At 31.8% G+C, this 17,969-nt stretch overlaps 1 protein-coding gene and 1 long non-coding RNA gene across 3 annotated transcripts in view; one reads left to right on the top strand and one right to left on the bottom strand.

Moving 5' to 3' along the window:
* LOC143258492 (fibrillin-1-like) overlaps nt 1-17,969 on the bottom strand; it is a 213,894-nt gene that overhangs the window by 58,409 nt on the left and 137,516 nt on the right. For both annotated transcript variants that reach the window (XM_076517540.1, XM_076517542.1), the window contains 5 exons: nt 14,232-14,360; nt 12,653-12,817; nt 8,260-8,328; nt 4,621-4,740; nt 1,654-1,782 (listed from right to left, as the gene is read on the bottom strand). In XM_076517540.1, coding sequence (XP_076373655.1) covers nt 1,654-1,782; nt 4,621-4,740; nt 8,260-8,328; nt 12,653-12,817; nt 14,232-14,360 — 612 coding nt within the window. The remainder of the gene's footprint in view (nt 1-1,653; nt 1,783-4,620; nt 4,741-8,259; nt 8,329-12,652; nt 12,818-14,231; nt 14,361-17,969) is intronic.
* Nucleotides 8,337-17,969, top strand: part of LOC143258496 (uncharacterized) — a 32,671-nt gene continuing 23,038 nt past the window's right edge. Inside the window, exon 1 of the long non-coding RNA XR_013032320.1 lies at nt 8,337-8,741. This is a non-coding gene — a long non-coding RNA (uncharacterized LOC143258496). The remainder of the gene's footprint in view (nt 8,742-17,969) is intronic.

Genomic DNA, 17,969 nt, shown 5'->3' on the forward strand with positions numbered 1-17,969 from the left:
TATGAGCCAGGTGTTTAATAATTAGGAAAGTAATAACTATCATTAAAGTGAAGGTGGTCATATTTTTCCAGCAAAAATTCCATAATTGTACACTATTATTTCAACTTTTCCTCATAATCCTACCTAATTAACAGAAGCTTCTTGTCTGGTTACAGACAGTAATAAGGTGGACCATACTTAAATTCAGCCAACAATGATGCAACAGAAAAAGATCTTCACACAAGGACACTGTAATTTGAAGGTAAACAATAAAATGTTGCAATTTTATTTACAAAATATCTGATCTATCTTCAAATACAATGAATTAAATAATTTTCATCAGATAAAATGGAATGACCGATTAAGGTTATATTAAAATACACCAAACAGTTGCAAAGCTAACCTACATTATAATTTGTATATGCATATAGGTCCTGAGATAAAGAGAAAATGAGGGAAGCCACAATTTTCTGTAACGTTTCCAGATTTTGGGAAACTTTTTCAATATTCTTTGACCTTTTAACCTCATTATATATTTCCTGATTTTTCAAAGTTCATGGCCACCCTGAAAGTTGAATTTAACAAAAATTTAAAGCTAACATTTCATAAACAATTTTTGCAATTGCAGGAAATGTAATGTTTTATTAAACTTGAATAAGACATGTTACAGTGATAAAAAAATCTTAATAATTAGCATAAAAAATAAAACAATTTATTTAACATTTCTTTTACTGTTTTAAGTGATTTTGTAAAATGTGCAAATTATAAAAAAAATTATCCTGAATTGAGTTATGATCTGCCACACCTTTCAAATCTTCTTAGTATAATGTATTGCATAACATGTATATCAGTATCTATGTATGTTAACAAAACTCTTGCACTATTTTTTTAATTGCACTACAATTAAAAATTCATAAAATATTTCACTCTTTGGGTACTCAAGATTCAGACAGTTAGAAAAATAACTGTAATATGTGCAACAACAATTTCTTTATAATAGAACACAATTTTAAATAAATGTACTCTCCTCACAGCAAGAACACAACTTTCCCTACAAATGTATGAGGATTTGATTGTGTCTTTGTTGACGTAATTTTTAAATGTAGTACTGAGAAACTGGAGTTCCTAAAAAATTATCATTTTTCCCACTTTTAATATATAAAAACATTACAGTTTATATTAGTAAAACTTATTAAAATTTTGAGCTCAGTACATTGAACCATTTTGATGAAATGAGTTGCTTATGACTAAAGAGCACAATTTGAACATTTTTCCAATGCAGTACTTCCCAGAAAAAATCATTTTTTAGAAAATGTTCACTTTTTAAAAATATTTTTGAATGAGGTATGAATACTATGATTATAAATTACTAGCATAAACATCTGCCTGTATAGCAGCATCCCTGCTAGTTCATAAATAATGTAAGTGGTAATTTAAATATTGATATCCAAAGGGATTCTGATATGCACTATTGTTATTCTATTCCTGGCTCATTTTCTTTTTATGTACAGCTACATCTGTTATTCATACCTAATTGCTTATTTCTAATAAAAGTTTATTAGTCATAGTCCTTAAACTTTCAATTAAAAAAAAAAAAAAGAATGAAGCTTATGTTGATTGATTCCATACACACAAAATGCTGCATTCTGAATTTACAAATCAGGCACTTCTTACCAATACAATCCCTTCTATTTGCAGAAAGCTTATATCCCTCAGGGCATTCACATGTAAAACTGCCAGGAGTATTCACACATCTTGAGCTTCCACGACAAATGTTTATCCTCTCCAAACATTCATCAATATCTACCAACATAAAATTCTACAAATGTTACAAAATTAGGACCTAAAACAATTTACTAACTACTAGTTGATATAAGAATGCACAATTACATATATATAATCAAAACAAAAGTGATCAAATTAACATGCATGTATTGTAATATGCTCACATTTTTATAATTGGTTCAATTGATGTTCAGGTAGTTGTAACTGGCACCATGAGAAAATAAAACAGTAAATATTTAATGAGTACACACTGGGATCAAGAAGATTCTACTACACATTTGTGTTTTGAAAAGTGCCACACTGTTTGACTTACATATGATATTCAACATAATGGTACACACACAGTTAAACACTTAAGGTTTTCCAATACACAACCAGCATGCTGATAAGACAGCAAAGAGTACAGAATTAAATATTACTACCAAAACAAAAACAATGCTGGTGCAGTATTAAGAAATTCATATTTTCAAGCTCCTGGAAAATATTGTAAACTATGCAATGGCACAGTGTTGCAAGAGATGTGGTCACAAATTACTGTCTTACTAATATACAAAAAGTATAGCAACTGAAATACAAGTGCTACGTTTCTTTGTATATCCAAGTGTGTATTATATAAGAAAAAAAGACAAATAAAAGCTATGAATATCAAGATAATACTTTTATGGTACCCTATATTTCAAGCTAGGCTGGTGAGATTCCAGTTTATTTCACTGTCTTAAAACATGATCTAAACTCAAGATACAAAAATAAAATGCCCTATCAGCTACAATAAAACAATTTCTAGTGAGCACATTTTGATGACTACCACATTCTTTTTCTTTAAGAAACAAGGCCTTTCCCCAGGCCTTGTCTCAAAATCATGGAACAATCCCACAGTGCTACCAGTTTTTCTAAGGTAATACAAGTTGATTTTTTTTCTCTAACAGGATTCAAACTTAGGATCTCGCATATGCTAAGCAAATCCTGTATGAACTCACAAGCAAATATCTGTTATGGCTTTCGTGTGATAGTCCAACTGCTTGCTGCTATGCTAAAATGACAAAAATATCATATTCTTTGTTATAATTAATGTTATAAAACAAATTAAGCAGATATGTAACTAATTACAATGATTATTATAACTTTCCTCTAACACACTGCACATTTAAAAACTAAGTGCTGATATCTGCAATATGTATTTTAATTTAGATTACTGTTTATTTCTGCATGTTCATCAACATCATCATTAAAATAGAAGAGGAAAAATACTTAAACATTCAAACATGAATTAATCATATTTTTCTGGTTTAGGTCCACTGGACCTAGCCTATGTGAAGTATGATATGACTTCAACAATACATGTGGTAACCCTGATATTTTTAATGTATTTTTATGAAAAGTGGTAATATTTTTTCAAAGGTTAAAAGTATTTTCTACACAAAGAATGAATAATTTCAATAAGTAATAAGCATTTTAACTAGAGATTTGATATTTTCTTATTGTAATTACATATGCACTCAGGCTTTGAATACCAAGCCTTTACATTTTCACATATAATTTATTTTTGATGTTTCATTTCCCTTTCTTGTCTTTTAGTGTTATTATTTACAGCAGCATATGTTGGTGAGTATTTTTGAGTAATACTATAGTATTGTTGGAAGAAATACTTTAGTCACTGGAAGAATATTATTATATTCATGTACTACACTAAGTTTTGTGAACTGAAGCAAATTCTGTTTTATATTAAAAAAAAAAGAATTCAACCTTTCAATCATGCATTTGAAACATAAATAACACATAATCAACTAAAATTTAAAACAAACTAAATACAACTTAACTATCTATCTGACTAACATATTTCTAGGTGAAAAGCAATGCTATGAAAAACAAAGGGAGGAAAATGCTAATAGTAGTTTTACAGGCTTTTAAAGGAATTTTGTGCACTAATTTTAAAATAATCATTGAGAGATCGTAGTTCAAAATGAGCTATTTCTATTGAACATCTAGCTTAAGTAGTGGATTTATCTGTGAAATCACAACTCCATACATAGAAAGTAGGCATGACTTCAGTCAAGAGTTCTTATGAAATTTATTTATCCTTTCTTAGAAGTTACCTTAACAAATTTAAAAAAAGGATGTGTAAATAGAGCAATTAGCCTTGTTTCTGTCTTGGCAGAGAACCTACTGTACTTGAAGGATTATTAAAGTAACAAAGACTATAAGGTAGGATTTGTAAATACTTGTGCAACAAAAATGAAGATTGAGAGTTTAAGAAAAGTTTATTTTCAAATAAAGCAATTAAAACTTTGATAATATAAGCATTGAATTAGAACATAAAGTATAATGCTAATTTCATCAATACACACTTATAGTAAAGATGTTTAATTAAATTTGAATGCAATTCAGTGAAACTGCTTAACATGCATAGAAAGGAGATCCATAACCATAGAGCTAGGAAAGAAAAAAAGATGAAAAAATTAATAAATACTGAAAACTGAAAGACCTACTACATAGCATAAAAAATAAAAATAAAGTACCCTTCTTTAAATTATCATTGTTTTGTTCTTATGCATTTAATGTTTTAATCACTTTTAGCAAAGTTAATGCATGCACATTTAATGCTAAATTTCACATAGAAAATTAACTTTTAATATCAGAAACTGAATTCAAGTAATCCAGAGGACCTTCTATGTATGGCTTAATATTCACTTCTCTTACAAATGACACAAATACTTGATATTTTTAAGTAATCAGATAAGGAATATTTTAATATCTGTTCAGATATATCAAATTCTATATAAAATGTAACTAATTTTCCAAATCTGGACTGTATTTGGTATAAGTAGATATAATGAAAAATAAAAATAAAACAATTACCTTCACACTTGAGCATAAGAGGGTCATAGCGGTATCCTTGATTACAAATACACTCAAAACTTCCTACTGTGTTCACACAGTTTCCATTCTGACATACCATTCCCTGGCATTCGTCTACATCTGTACAAAAGAAAAACCACAAGCATGATGCATTACACTATCATAACAAGTGGGTCAGAAACATTTTAACTGTCTAAAATTATCAGCCAATATTTAAGTGTCTAATTTATATACTGCTTAAATAGATTTGTATGCTTGAATGCTAATGTTTAAAGACTGTACTTTTAGTTTGTGTATTTGTAAATTCACATTTTTTCATATTTTCAGAACTCAGTGTAAATGACTATAAAAAATATGTTAAGGCTGTCAATAGTAAAAGTTTAAATTAAACCAATTATTTATTATTTGGTTTAAAATATAATTTGTTTTGTTAATTTAAACCAGGGGTGTGCAACATTTTTTGTCGGTGGGCCATATAACCAACTTCATCAATCAAGCGGGGCCACTTAAAAAACAAGCTTATTCGTGTACATGCACAATAAATTAAAAAAAATTCTCAAAATGCAAGCAATAATATTTTATATTTTTGCATGAGTGATCATTTTAGTGCGACACTTGAAATTTACAGTCCTTGCAGAGCTTGTCAATATCAGCTTTGACAGAAGTGGTTGCCACTCTTAACTGACTGGTCAAATGTTCATCAGTCAGCTGACTTCTACATTTGGTTTTGATGAGCTTCATTTTGGAGAAAAATTGCTCACAGCAGTAGGTGCTACCAAAAAGGGGGGCAATTCTTTGTGCATGACGGGACAAATTGGGAAACTTTTCACGCACACAGAGTTTGTAAAAGTCTAGCAAACTGTTTTCAGAGAATTTCCTTTTAGTGTCCATGTCAGCCTGCAGTTCAATGAGTTCCATTTGGCAATCATCAGGACTGTCTTCCACTGCCAAATCAAAAGGTTGAGCGAACAATTTCAATCTAATTTCAGTTTGTCTGAAATCTGGAAATCTGTTTGCAAACTCATCACGCAGCTTTTGTACGCTGGTTCCATATTTGGTGCAATCCAGATTAGGAAATTCCAGTTTCCTGGTTGCAAGACATGTAAAATGGGTCAATATGGCTCTTCTCAACTGAACCTGGAAAAGTTCCAATTTCTTCTCAAAAGCACAAATATGCTCAAACAACTTATTCACAAGTTGACTTTTCCCTTGTAGTTTTAAGTTTAAATCAGACAGATGCTGTGTAATGTCTGTGAGGAATGCTAAGTCATTCAGCCAGTTCTCATTGCTCAAGAAGTCCACATTCTGATGTTTGCTCTCCATGAAGAACTTAATCTCCTCTCGCAGATTCCAGAATCTCTTCAAAGTAGCAGCTCTACTAAGCCAACGTACAGCAGAGAAGTACAAAACATCTGAATACTCACTGTCCAGCTCATCTAAAAAAGTTTTAAATTGTTGATGATTTAATCCTCGTGTTCGAATATAATTTACGCATTGGACGACATTTTCATGACTTCTGCAAAATCCAGAACTTTGGTGCACAAGCTCTCTTGGTGAATAATGCAATGGCTTACAACTACGCCTTGTGCTCCAATTGCAGTTAGAAATTTCTTGGTGAATCCATTTGTCCTACCTGTCATGGAAGGAGCACCATCTGTTGTAACACCACATAATTTATAAGGATTCAGTTCAAACTTTTCTACAACCTTAAGCACTTGTTCACAAATATCCTGTCCTGTGGTTGTGGAGGAAAGGCTTGCCATATCTAAAAACTCTTCGAAAACATCAAAGCCTGCAGTAACAGCTCTGATGAAAATGACAAGTTGGGATGTGTCATTGATATCAGTGCTTTCATCCAAAGCCAGACTGAAAGCTTCACACGAATTCAATCTCTCTTTCAAAGTTTCTTTGATGTCCTCTGAAAGATCTTTTGTCCCATGAGACAGTAAAGCGGGAAAGGCTAGTTTGCTCCACCAAATATTTTTTCTCTGGACATGCATATTCTGTGAATATTGTTAAACAATTTTAATAAATTCTCCATCACTGAAAGGCTTTCCCTTTTCTGCCATACATTCACAAAGCTTAAAACTCAGTTTTGTCACCAGTTCTGAAATTTTCTTGAAAGTGGTAAAACACCTTGTTGCTTTTCAATGGATGTTTTAAATGTTCAATTTTGTCCTTTCGTGCCTGACCAACAATTTCATCAAACTGGGAGGAGTGCTTAGTTGCGTAATGTCGCTTAATATTGTACTCTTTCATGACTGCAATTGTAGTTTGACAGACGAGGCAGACAACACCTTGATTATGTGGGACAACAAGATATTTTGTGCACCATTCACTGTTGAATAACCTTCCCTCATCATCAATTTTTCGTTTCTTAACTGCTGACATTTTACTAGCCCTGAAATCAAAACAAAAATTATTCTCACGAAAATAGCAAAGTAGAAAAAACATAGAATTTATTTACACATGGAACCTCTTATGGACAGAATCACATGTTTCTAAATTGGCATCCCGATCATAGCTTTCCGGTACTTAAGTTAATTGAGAATAGCAAAATACAGTGTGACCTCGCCTATTCGCGGTTCGCCATTCGCGGCCCCGCATATTCGCGGGTTATGCGCGAACTGCGTTTTTGTAGGTCACAGAGACTGAAAGGGCTTTTCGAAGAGATTTCTGTTGTATTTACTCAATCAAGCCGTTTTATCAATTGTCGTCTTCACCAAACAAGATTGACTGCTATTGGCTGACTGCCTCAGCTTCCCAACAACGCAAACGGCAAAGCACAGCCCGGTAACGCACGGTACAATTTAGTGAAATACATAACAGTATGCAATATTGCTACATTATTACTGCATCAATGAGTATAAGTATCATTAGTGTTTGGGAAGCATTTCATATAGTATATAATCGCATACATATACGTTTTAAAACTGCGTCCAATATTCGCGGTTTTCGCTATTCGCGGGAGGGTAAAGAACGTAACCCCGCGAATAACGAGGTCACACTGTACATAGAATCAAATGCATCTGAAAGCAAAAATTTTAATAAATTCAGTAAAGTCACAACAATATGCTAAATAATAATCAATTTACCTTCAATCTCTTGTAGTAACTGTAAAAGGTAATAAAATTTTCACCAATAATGAATGACGGACAGCAGAGGTTAGGGAAAATTGTCGCCAGCGGGCGAAGGCGAGGTTCAGGACATGACGTTGAGTCGTAGACAATAGTGCTAGTGCACGTCACCTATTCATGCCCTAAGGAGGCCGACCAATCGAATTCGGCCTGCTCCTCTCTAGCAAAGATAATTTTAGAAGTTTGTCGAGTCGAAGCCTGGGAATCCCGTAGGATCGATGCTTTTAAAAATATTCCATTTGCGTTGGATTACAGATCAGGCCACATGGTTAGATTACAACAACTAGGGCCACACTAAATGGCTTGGCGGGCCGGGTTTTGGCTCGCGGGCCGCCTGTTGCACACCCCTGATTTAAACCTTTTGAGAAGTTAAAGATTTTGATCTGTAAATAACTTTGATCTGTAAATAGTTAATGTGTAATATAAATAAATATTCAAGGTCTAAAATAAAAAAATTATAAACCTTTAAAAAACTCCTTAAATAAATTTCTGTTGAACTTACCATCTTTTGTGCCAGTCATAGGATTTATGTATGTTCCTGGAGATGTGCTGCACAATTTCTTATAATCCTCTGAAATATGTAAGAATCTCTCACACTCTCTTACTTTCTTCATAAAAGTTTTATAAAATCTTTCTTTAATTTTTATCAAATTCGGTATTAATTGAACATTTCTATTGTTTGTTTGTTTTTTGAATTTCACGCAAAGCTACACGAGGGCTATCTGCGCTAACCATCCCTAACTTAGCAGTGTAAGACTAGAGGGAAGGCAGCTAGTTATCACCACCCACTGCCAACTCTTGGACTACTCTTTTACCAACGAATAGTTGGATTGTGTGTCACACTATAATGCCCCCATGGCTGAAAGGGCGAGCATATTTGGTGCAATGAGGATTCAAACCTGCAAACTCAAATTACAAGTTGAACACCTTAACCCACCTGGCCATTGCTATTGAAGAGTCATCTTTTCTTGACAAACTAATACGGTAAGTATACTTTACAGTTAATACTAATATAAGTGTATATGTCTTTCCTTATAGCAAAGCCACATCAGGATACTTGCTGTGTTCACTGATGGAAATCAAACTCCTGATTTTAGTATTGTAAATATAAAGACTTACTGTTATTCCACTGGGGGACATTAATATTTGTCAAATGTAATAATTAGTATCATATCAAGGTATTATATATACAATTTTGTTTTTATTTTTAAGAGTTACTATGAATAAATAGTTTCATACTGATTGTGTACGAAAGCTATGATATTTATAAAGCCTTCAGTAAAAGTGAAATTTATAAAATCAAAGTATTTTTATCCCACTGTATGTTGTTAAAAAAACAAACAAACTACAATATATCCATACAGTTAAGATGACTTAACTTTATCAAAATGTATTAATTTTCACTAAAATATATATTCAATGTATGTGATTTGTTGATGACTATGTCACATTTTCCATTATATTGTTTAGTCTTTATGAAGAGTGAATAGCCTTAACCAATGACATATTGTGAAACTACAATTATGCCTTGTGAGTTGATTATAGTAATTATGTTACTGCAAACGTTATAAAATGTAATGGCAAAAAGATGTCTCACATGTCCTGCTCTAAATACTTTTCACTCTAATACTTACACATAATTAATTTTTCTTCTTTACTTTGGAGAGCAGTCACCTTCCCACAACTGTTTGCAAGCAGTGAAGTGCGATGTAGATGTGGGACATTGTGGGGTAAAGCACCCACATCTTGCTCTCCAAATTTCTATTTCTATATCTATTGCTACTCTTTTCTTTTTTATGTGAGACTGGTAAATGGAGGTTAAGACTAATATATGGTGTATCCTCACCTAGGAAACATTTTATAATTCTACATTGTAGTTCACACCCTGGGATCTTTTCAATTAATGCAGTGTTTTATGTTTAATTTATTTTTATTTTGGCTTGTTTCTTAAGTTATAACAAACTAATATAATTAGTCAGAGGGTTGAGTTTGCAGTTTTTAATGCAGTCCTTCCCTGTGACTTCGTTTACTTAACTTCATCAAAATGTATTAATTTTCACTAATATGTATATATACATATACCAATATAACTGTACACAATATCTGGCTAAAGAAACAATTACTCATAAGTACAATTAGTACTTAAAGCTTTTTGCTGTGAGATATGATATAACATGTATATCCTATAGTCATTCTTTTTAGAATTTCAAACACAAAATAAAAATTTTACTTATGTGAAATAACTACAACATTTTCACAGGTGAGATTTTGTCTCCAAATATTTTGTTAATGAGAACATGAAAATAAAAAAGGGATAAAATTACAATTTTAGTTTCAACCGATAAAGTATACTTATAGAAGTAAATAACTTGCTCACATCTACTGCAAAACTGGATACAGTTTCAGATATTTACATTACAATCTTTTGTGATTTCCATTAAATAATCACTTCTGTTTTCAACAAACAAAATTCAATTTTATTTCTTACCATTACCTTTTAAGAAATAGCAATCTTAGATGAATCTCCTTCTAAGCCAGTCTTAATAGTTTATACTACGTTAAAAATATTTCTAGAAAGGATAATAATTCTATTCAGATTAGAGTAAAATATTAGAATAATTTTCAGTTAGTGCTTACAGCCTAACATTTTTCTTGAAACATATTTTCAAACCTTGAGTTAAAAAATGCTTACATACCACATAAATTTAATAATATATGTATTTCAGACACACACTATCTAACAGATATTTCCTCCCATTTGTTCAAACAAGGTATACTGCACTTTGCATAAAACTGCAAGTTAATAGTTGACATATTCACAAGATTCTTAACATACAAGATCTGCCACCAATTTATTCCTAACAAATAAAACAAATAGTGCTTAATGGGTACACGTGTTAATATTTCAAGGCCAAGCCTGATTCAACAGGTTATGATACTATCACAAATTTATTGTTGTACCTGAGGTATCCTGTAAAGATATAAAACATGTTCATTTTCTCATTGGAATAAAATCCTTTCACGAAGAAATATAGTTTCACTACATTTTGCTTGAAGATATGCTGTTGCTGGTTGGTATATGTTTAGTTAGCTACAACTATATTTAAAAAAACTCCATAAGTTATTGATATATAAGATCTACCAAGTAAGATTTATATACTGTTTAGTTTTATAATCTCTGACAATACAAAATAAAATTTAATTTAAAGCACTTTTTATCTATCACTTTTGTATGATACAAAACTAAAATTATTTCTTAAATGAACTACTTATCATACTATATGTAGTTACTTAAGAATTATAAATACAAGTTTTAATTTTTATGATGCTACTGACTTACAAAACAAAATATCAAAGGCTATGTATGCACTAGTGAATGAAGGTACAAATGAATGACCAACATGATCCAACAGAATATATGTAATTCATTCACTTAAATATTCAAAATGAAAAAACTTAATTATTTGTGAATTAAAAACACAAATATCACTTTACATTTTAGAAAAATACAACAAAATATTTTTGGCTGAATGATCTAACATACTGTTTTGGTTTTTTTTAAATTTCAAATCTCCAAGATGTTTATGTGTATCATTTTACCATTAGCAACATTAAAACAGCTACAAAGCATGTAACAGCAACAACTAAAAGTCAACAATAAAAAAAAACCAACAAAATAATAATATTTAAACAATAACTAAATGAAAATAAGACACATGGAATAAACTCATCTAAGAACAATGCCATGTAAAGAATGTCAAGAGTTTATTCTTCAATCTGAAATTTGTGCTTAGGTGAATTTAAATGTTTAAAATATTCACTAGAAAAGAATTCCATGAAGTACTAGTTTTGAGACTTTTTCAATCTAAGTCTTTTTTTACAAGTAAGAAATGTTACACGATATATGTACATGTAAAAAGTTTAGGCCAGATTTTATCATTAAGACATGTGAGAAATATAAGTGTAAATGCTTTTTTTTCTTCTTCTTCTTAACAACAAACATCAAATAGGTAGCAATATTTTTTGCTATATATGTGCAATGGTACAGTTAGTGAAGGTTATATGCCATATTGATTAATTTGTAGTACTATATATAACTCTACTAAAACAGTTAACATATCTTTTCTGAAGCTAAAAAAAAATGGCAGTTTGCAGAAAAAAAGTAAGATGACTTTTAATGCTTGCCTAAAAATACTACTCAAGTTAGATTTATGCATACTTGTAACGTAAAATATCTATTTGTAATCTATACCTTGATGTTAATGCAAATTGTGCATTAGAATGTTGGCATCAAATGTGGAATTTTTTATGTAAAAAACTTTATGAAATTTTACTTGTTTCCATCAAGTTTTATTGCAATTAAAAGAAAATTATTGCATAATTAATTTTTAAGGAAATAACAGGAAAATCAGTTTTATGTAAAACATAATGCTAATGTCAAAGTATGTGATTAAAATATGTAACATATACTTTAATCATACAAGTTATAAAAATTACAAACTGTCCTAAGAAGTATATTCATCTGTAACAAGTGTGCATAACAGGGCTTTCTTTGACCTTCTGATTTTTTGTATGAATGAAACAAATCATTAATGAACAATAGTTCTTAATCTTACAGAACAAGTAAAATATCAAAATGTTTATAAGCCTTAAGGCTATTCATTACGTAAGGTAACCTAAAGAAATACCAACATACACAAACTGTACTTACAAAGACTGTTCATAAAGGCAGCAGGAACTTGTATATCACAAATACCAGTACCAAAATGGAGATTAGTTAATATTCATGATATATAGGAAATATTTCTTCTTGGCACTATAGTACACCAAGAGAGAGTAAAGATAGATAACTTCCTTAAGATTAACAATATATAATTTAAATATAATTTCAATACCTGAACCTTCTGAAGGACAAGGCTCACATGGTTGACCCCAAGCTCGACCCACTGAACAGCAACAAGTCATTTTGGTTTGATTTGCCATCATCGGATGCTCACAAATGAACTGACCATTTAAATGAATTGCACGATATTGTCTATAGCACATAGACTTCCTCATATCTATAAATTAAAAACAAAGAATACTCAAATATTAATTATGTAATATCACATGAAGACAAAAATCTAGCTCAAACAAAATATATCTCAAAATCAACCATAAACAATGTATGCAAAATTAATACCTGTATTGATAGAAAGTTAAAATTTGTTTTTTTTATTTACTGTTAGGCATATTTTTTATCAAACACATGTATTACAACAGTGGTGATTCAGACCTGACTTTTAATTATAGATGTGATATAAAATTTATATCAGCTTCTTATAACATTTCATGGCAAAAACATTTACACAAGAAGAATAAATTTGTGGGTATTTATTATTTCCAGTGTTGTAATGTAAGACCTCAGCTTAAAAAGAAGATTAATTACACAACCTAACAATCAAATATATTACAAAACATTTTTTTTATGTGATAGTAAGGCACCTTTTATACTTGCATGTATTTATCAGCTGTTACCATGATCATTCCAAACAAACTCAAAATAAATGCTTCATAAAATAAATCAAAATCAAGAAATAGACAACTCTTATAAACTAAATTTGACAAGGTATGCAATTAATGACACAAGATATCATAAACTTATTCTTCCTCCTCTCCACCCAAAATAAAATTACTTCCAAAACATTATGTAGAATTACAGTTTTTATTAAAATAATGTTAAACTGATTTATAATTAATGGAATTACAAGTAATGCAGTAGGAATAAAATACCTTCTCTATTGAAATTAAAGTGTAAATTTAAATACGTTTTTTTATTTACTTTAAATGAACTCTTTCAATGACAATATGAAGTATGTGGATTAGTATCCTATCTTTGGTGTATCAGATGATGGTCAGCTAATCTCACAAATCATGGATTTTTTATTTTTACATACAAATTTCCTACACATTTCACCATGTATATTTACATTTCTACATACTATCTAAACATATCCAAATTTGCATATCCAAATTACATTTGCACAGAAGAGAGAATAAAACACTCTGTCTCTATAATTTTGTAAATGGATAAGGTATTTTATATGATGACTAATAGGTACAATGAACAACTAAAGACATTTAAACAGAAAAGACTATTATAATTTGTTTTTTTTTAATTCTTAGTAACTAGTTCACTATAGTTGGGCATACATTACCCTTTTTAAATATTTTCTAAAAATTGCATAAACTACAATATTGCACAGTAACATGTAAGGTTTGTCACTGACAACTTTTTGAAACATAAAATAGTAAAGAGATGTATATAATGCAGTAATAAATCTTAATGCATATCAGAGTAACACTACACAGACCACATACTAGAAATTATTACACATGTGGGTGTACCAATACTTATTAATGTTCACAAACTCAACAAGTTTCTTATATTAAGAAAATGAATGAAGCCATAAAATAATAAAGTATATTTCTCACCAATACATGTAGGTCTTCCACTAGGAATAAGAACAAAGTCTGGAGGGCAAACACAGGTATAACTTCCAACATCGTTTAAACATGTTCCAGCTCCACAAACATCTGGATATACCTCACATTCATCCACATCTAGAGGTTATTAATATAGTAGAAATGGATATTTTTTATCTCACATCCCAGTATCATAGGTTTTAAACAATACAAAAGAAATGAGATATATCATTAGAAATTGGCTTTTCCTATGATTTTAGTGTTGAGAGTGAAAAGGTTATATACAAAACAACTTCAACAATGCATGAATCCTGAATGTACCAAACAATATATACAAAGGTGTATGGGTTCAGAACATCAAATTCAGAAATACTGTGGTTTTCTTCATGATAACAATAAATGAGCTGTATTACTTTCAAGTATGACAAGTGGAATCATTCTCTTTATACAAATATTACAATAATTTTAAGGCACATGAAATTTATCATCCTAAACATGAAACTTACAAAGAAGAAAAAGTTAATAAGGATGCTTAATAACAATAGTTTTTAATACATACACACATACATATATCACATCTACACGGAAACTAATATTCAATATACTACTTTTCTTCAAGGATTAAAGAGCTTAAAACAGCCCTTAAGTAGCATGCATTTGTGCTTTAAAGAACTAAACTATTAGAAAAGTAAAATATGATATAATATAGAAAAAAGTGATAAACTAATTATAACATGCAGGTATACACACATACACACACACATATATATTAGGGTGCGTCAAAAAACAAAAAGTTGTGACACTCAGTCACTGGCTTATAATTTGATTCCATTCAATTAAAAAAATAAGCTAGCGTAAAAATCAATCCAATACATTAATATTTAGGGGTTGAGCAATGCGCACAAAATAACAACGTGCTTCTGGAACCAAACAAAAAGTTGGCATTAGTGAAAGGCTAGCTTTAGACAGAACCCAGATCAGTGACCGAAAATCCGCACAAATTTTGCTTCCTTTTGCAGCTCATATTGGACATAATATCGAGGATCTTGCCATTAGCCCAAGTTCCATAAGGAGGAAACAAATTACTAAACGTACTTTTTTAGCAGCTGAATTGAAGGAAAGTTTTTCTCCAAACGTTCCTTTGACAATACATTGGGATGGTAAGCTGATGCCTGACTTGGTTGGCAGAGAGAAGATCGAACATTTGGCAATTTTAGTTTCAGGTGAAGGTGTAGAGAAGATTCTTTCAGTGCCCAAGATTGATAGTGGGGATGCAAATTCAGTAGCTTCTGAGATCGGATCAGTTTTAGTAAAATGGAATGTAAAAGACAGAATTAAATCGCTTTGCTTTGACACCACGGCGACCAATACAGGATCCAAATCTGGCATCTGTCTGAGGATTGAAATGTTACTTGAACGTGAGCTCTTGCACCTTGCCTGTAGACATCACATTTTGGAGATTCTTCTGAGCACTGTATTCTCTACTCTCGTGATAGAGACATCAAAAAGTCCAGATATTACTTTGTTTTTAAACTTTAGAGATTGTTGGCCTAAAATTAATAAAACTAAGTACATAACAGCAGTAGAAGCAATGCCACTCCAAATACAGCCTTGGAAGGATGATATTATTCAATTTTGTCAGAATCTCCTTCAATCTCATCAACCACGGGACGAGTATAAAGAGCTCTTGGAATTAGCTGTCATTTTTCTTGGATCTCTTCCACACAGACGTTCTTCAGTTTCTTTCCGTACTTCTGGTGCTGTACATCGTGCACGATGGATGGCTCGAGCAATATATTCTCTGAAAATTTGGATGTTCCAAGAGGAGTTTGGTAGACTGCAACCATGGACTGCTTCATCTCGTGTTTCATTTGACGCACATTTCTGCAGCAAACTTGGCGATTTGTGTGTCTTTATAACTAAACATTACTTGCTCTCATGGTTTACAGCTAAGGATGCTTCCGTGGCAGCTCGAAGGGACCTTACACTACTCAAGGAACTTGTATTGCATGAAAATCATATGATTAAGTTGGTACAAAGGCAATGAATCGGCATTTATGGTATTTATCTGAGGTTGCAGTTGGGCTTGCGCTCTTTGATGACGATGTAACGAATAGCGACAAACTCAAGATGGTCTCAAATATGAATACCGTGAAAGGATCTCCTAGGCCAACTCCACGTTTAACAGTTGATGCTGCAAGCAATGCCGTTTCCAGAAAACTTCCAGATTTTTTTACCTCGGTAACGAAGAAAATTTTCTACCATCTGGATATTAGTAGCGCATTTTTATCATTACCACCGAAAGAGTGGAGCACCTCCGAAGAGTACAAACAAGGAAAGGACAGAGTAAAGAAACTTTTTGTGACAAATGATGCAGCTGAAAGAGGAGTAGCTTTAATTCAACAGTTTACGGCAAAGGGCCGCACCAAGAACAAAGATCAATTTCAGTATATGATTCAGGTGGCAGAAGAACATCTGCGAACATAATGCTATAAGGGGCAGGCAAGATAAAACTTCAATGAAATAAATTTTTCTTTCAAGTTTTTATGTTTTTGCTAATTGTATAATCAATAAATATTAAATAATTTCTTTAAATAATTTAATTACCATTAACATTGTAATGTCGGGTAAATTTAAGGAAAATAGTGAACTTTGCAAGGGATGCGTGACCCCTAAATACTTCGCGATTGAAATGAAACTTTGTCTATGTTCTTTTCTCATGCAGTGGCACAACTGAGCAAAAAAATTGGGACATTTTAATTTTTATCCTTTATCCGCTGACGCACCCTAATATATATATATATATATATATATATAAATATAAACACACACAAGCACGATGGAGACAGATGAAAATCAGGAAAAAAAAATTATCCATTTTGAGAATATATTTTATGTATATGTAGGCCAAATTTCTAATTTTTCAAATATGATAGTTATAAACATGCAAAACAAATTCTAAGTTAATTTTCTAAAACTTGTATTACAATTAGTGCATACATAAAGTTCTTAAAAGATATATATTATCAGACTGTGAAAATAATGTGGTATTCCAGAATTTAGTCAACCAAAAGCAGTTTGGGGGATGTAGTATACAAAGGACATATGAGGTTCTGTTTAAAAAATACGCGGAGTGACGTCATAAAACTTTATTTAGAAGTTACAGGTCTGGGACCCCTTCAAAGTACTCTCCTCCCCAATGCACACACTTATCCCAATGGTGTTTCCACTTGTTGAAACAGTCCTGGTACGCTTCTTTTGTAATGTCCTCCAGCTCCTTCGTCGCATTTGCCTTAATCTCGGGAATCGTCTCAAATCTTCTTCCTTTCAAGGGTCTTTTGAGTTTGGGGAACAAGAAAAAATCGCAAGGAGCAAGGTCAGTTGAGTAGGGGGGTGGGGAAGAACAGTGATCGAATGTTTGGCCAAAAACTCACGAGTTCTGAGGGCTGAATTTCGGAGCAACGCAGTGCATCTTCAATTTTTCGGTCAAAATCTCGTAACAAGATCCAACTGATATCCCACACTCTTCAGCAAGCTCCCCTGACAGTCAGACGTCGATTTGCCCGCACCAGGGTGTTGATTTTGTTGACGTGTGGGTCGTCAGTTGACGTGGAAGGATGTCCAGGACGCTCATCATATTCAATGGACTGTCGACCATCCTTAAAACGTTCATGCCACTTGAAACATGCCGTACGCTTCATAGCAACATCACCGTAAGCCGTGTTAAGCATAGGAAGTTTCAGTCGC

This window comes from Tachypleus tridentatus, chromosome 8 (genome assembly GCF_004210375.1).
Source record: "Tachypleus tridentatus isolate NWPU-2018 chromosome 8, ASM421037v1, whole genome shotgun sequence".
Taxonomy (NCBI): Eukaryota; Metazoa; Arthropoda; class Merostomata; order Xiphosura; family Limulidae; genus Tachypleus; species Tachypleus tridentatus.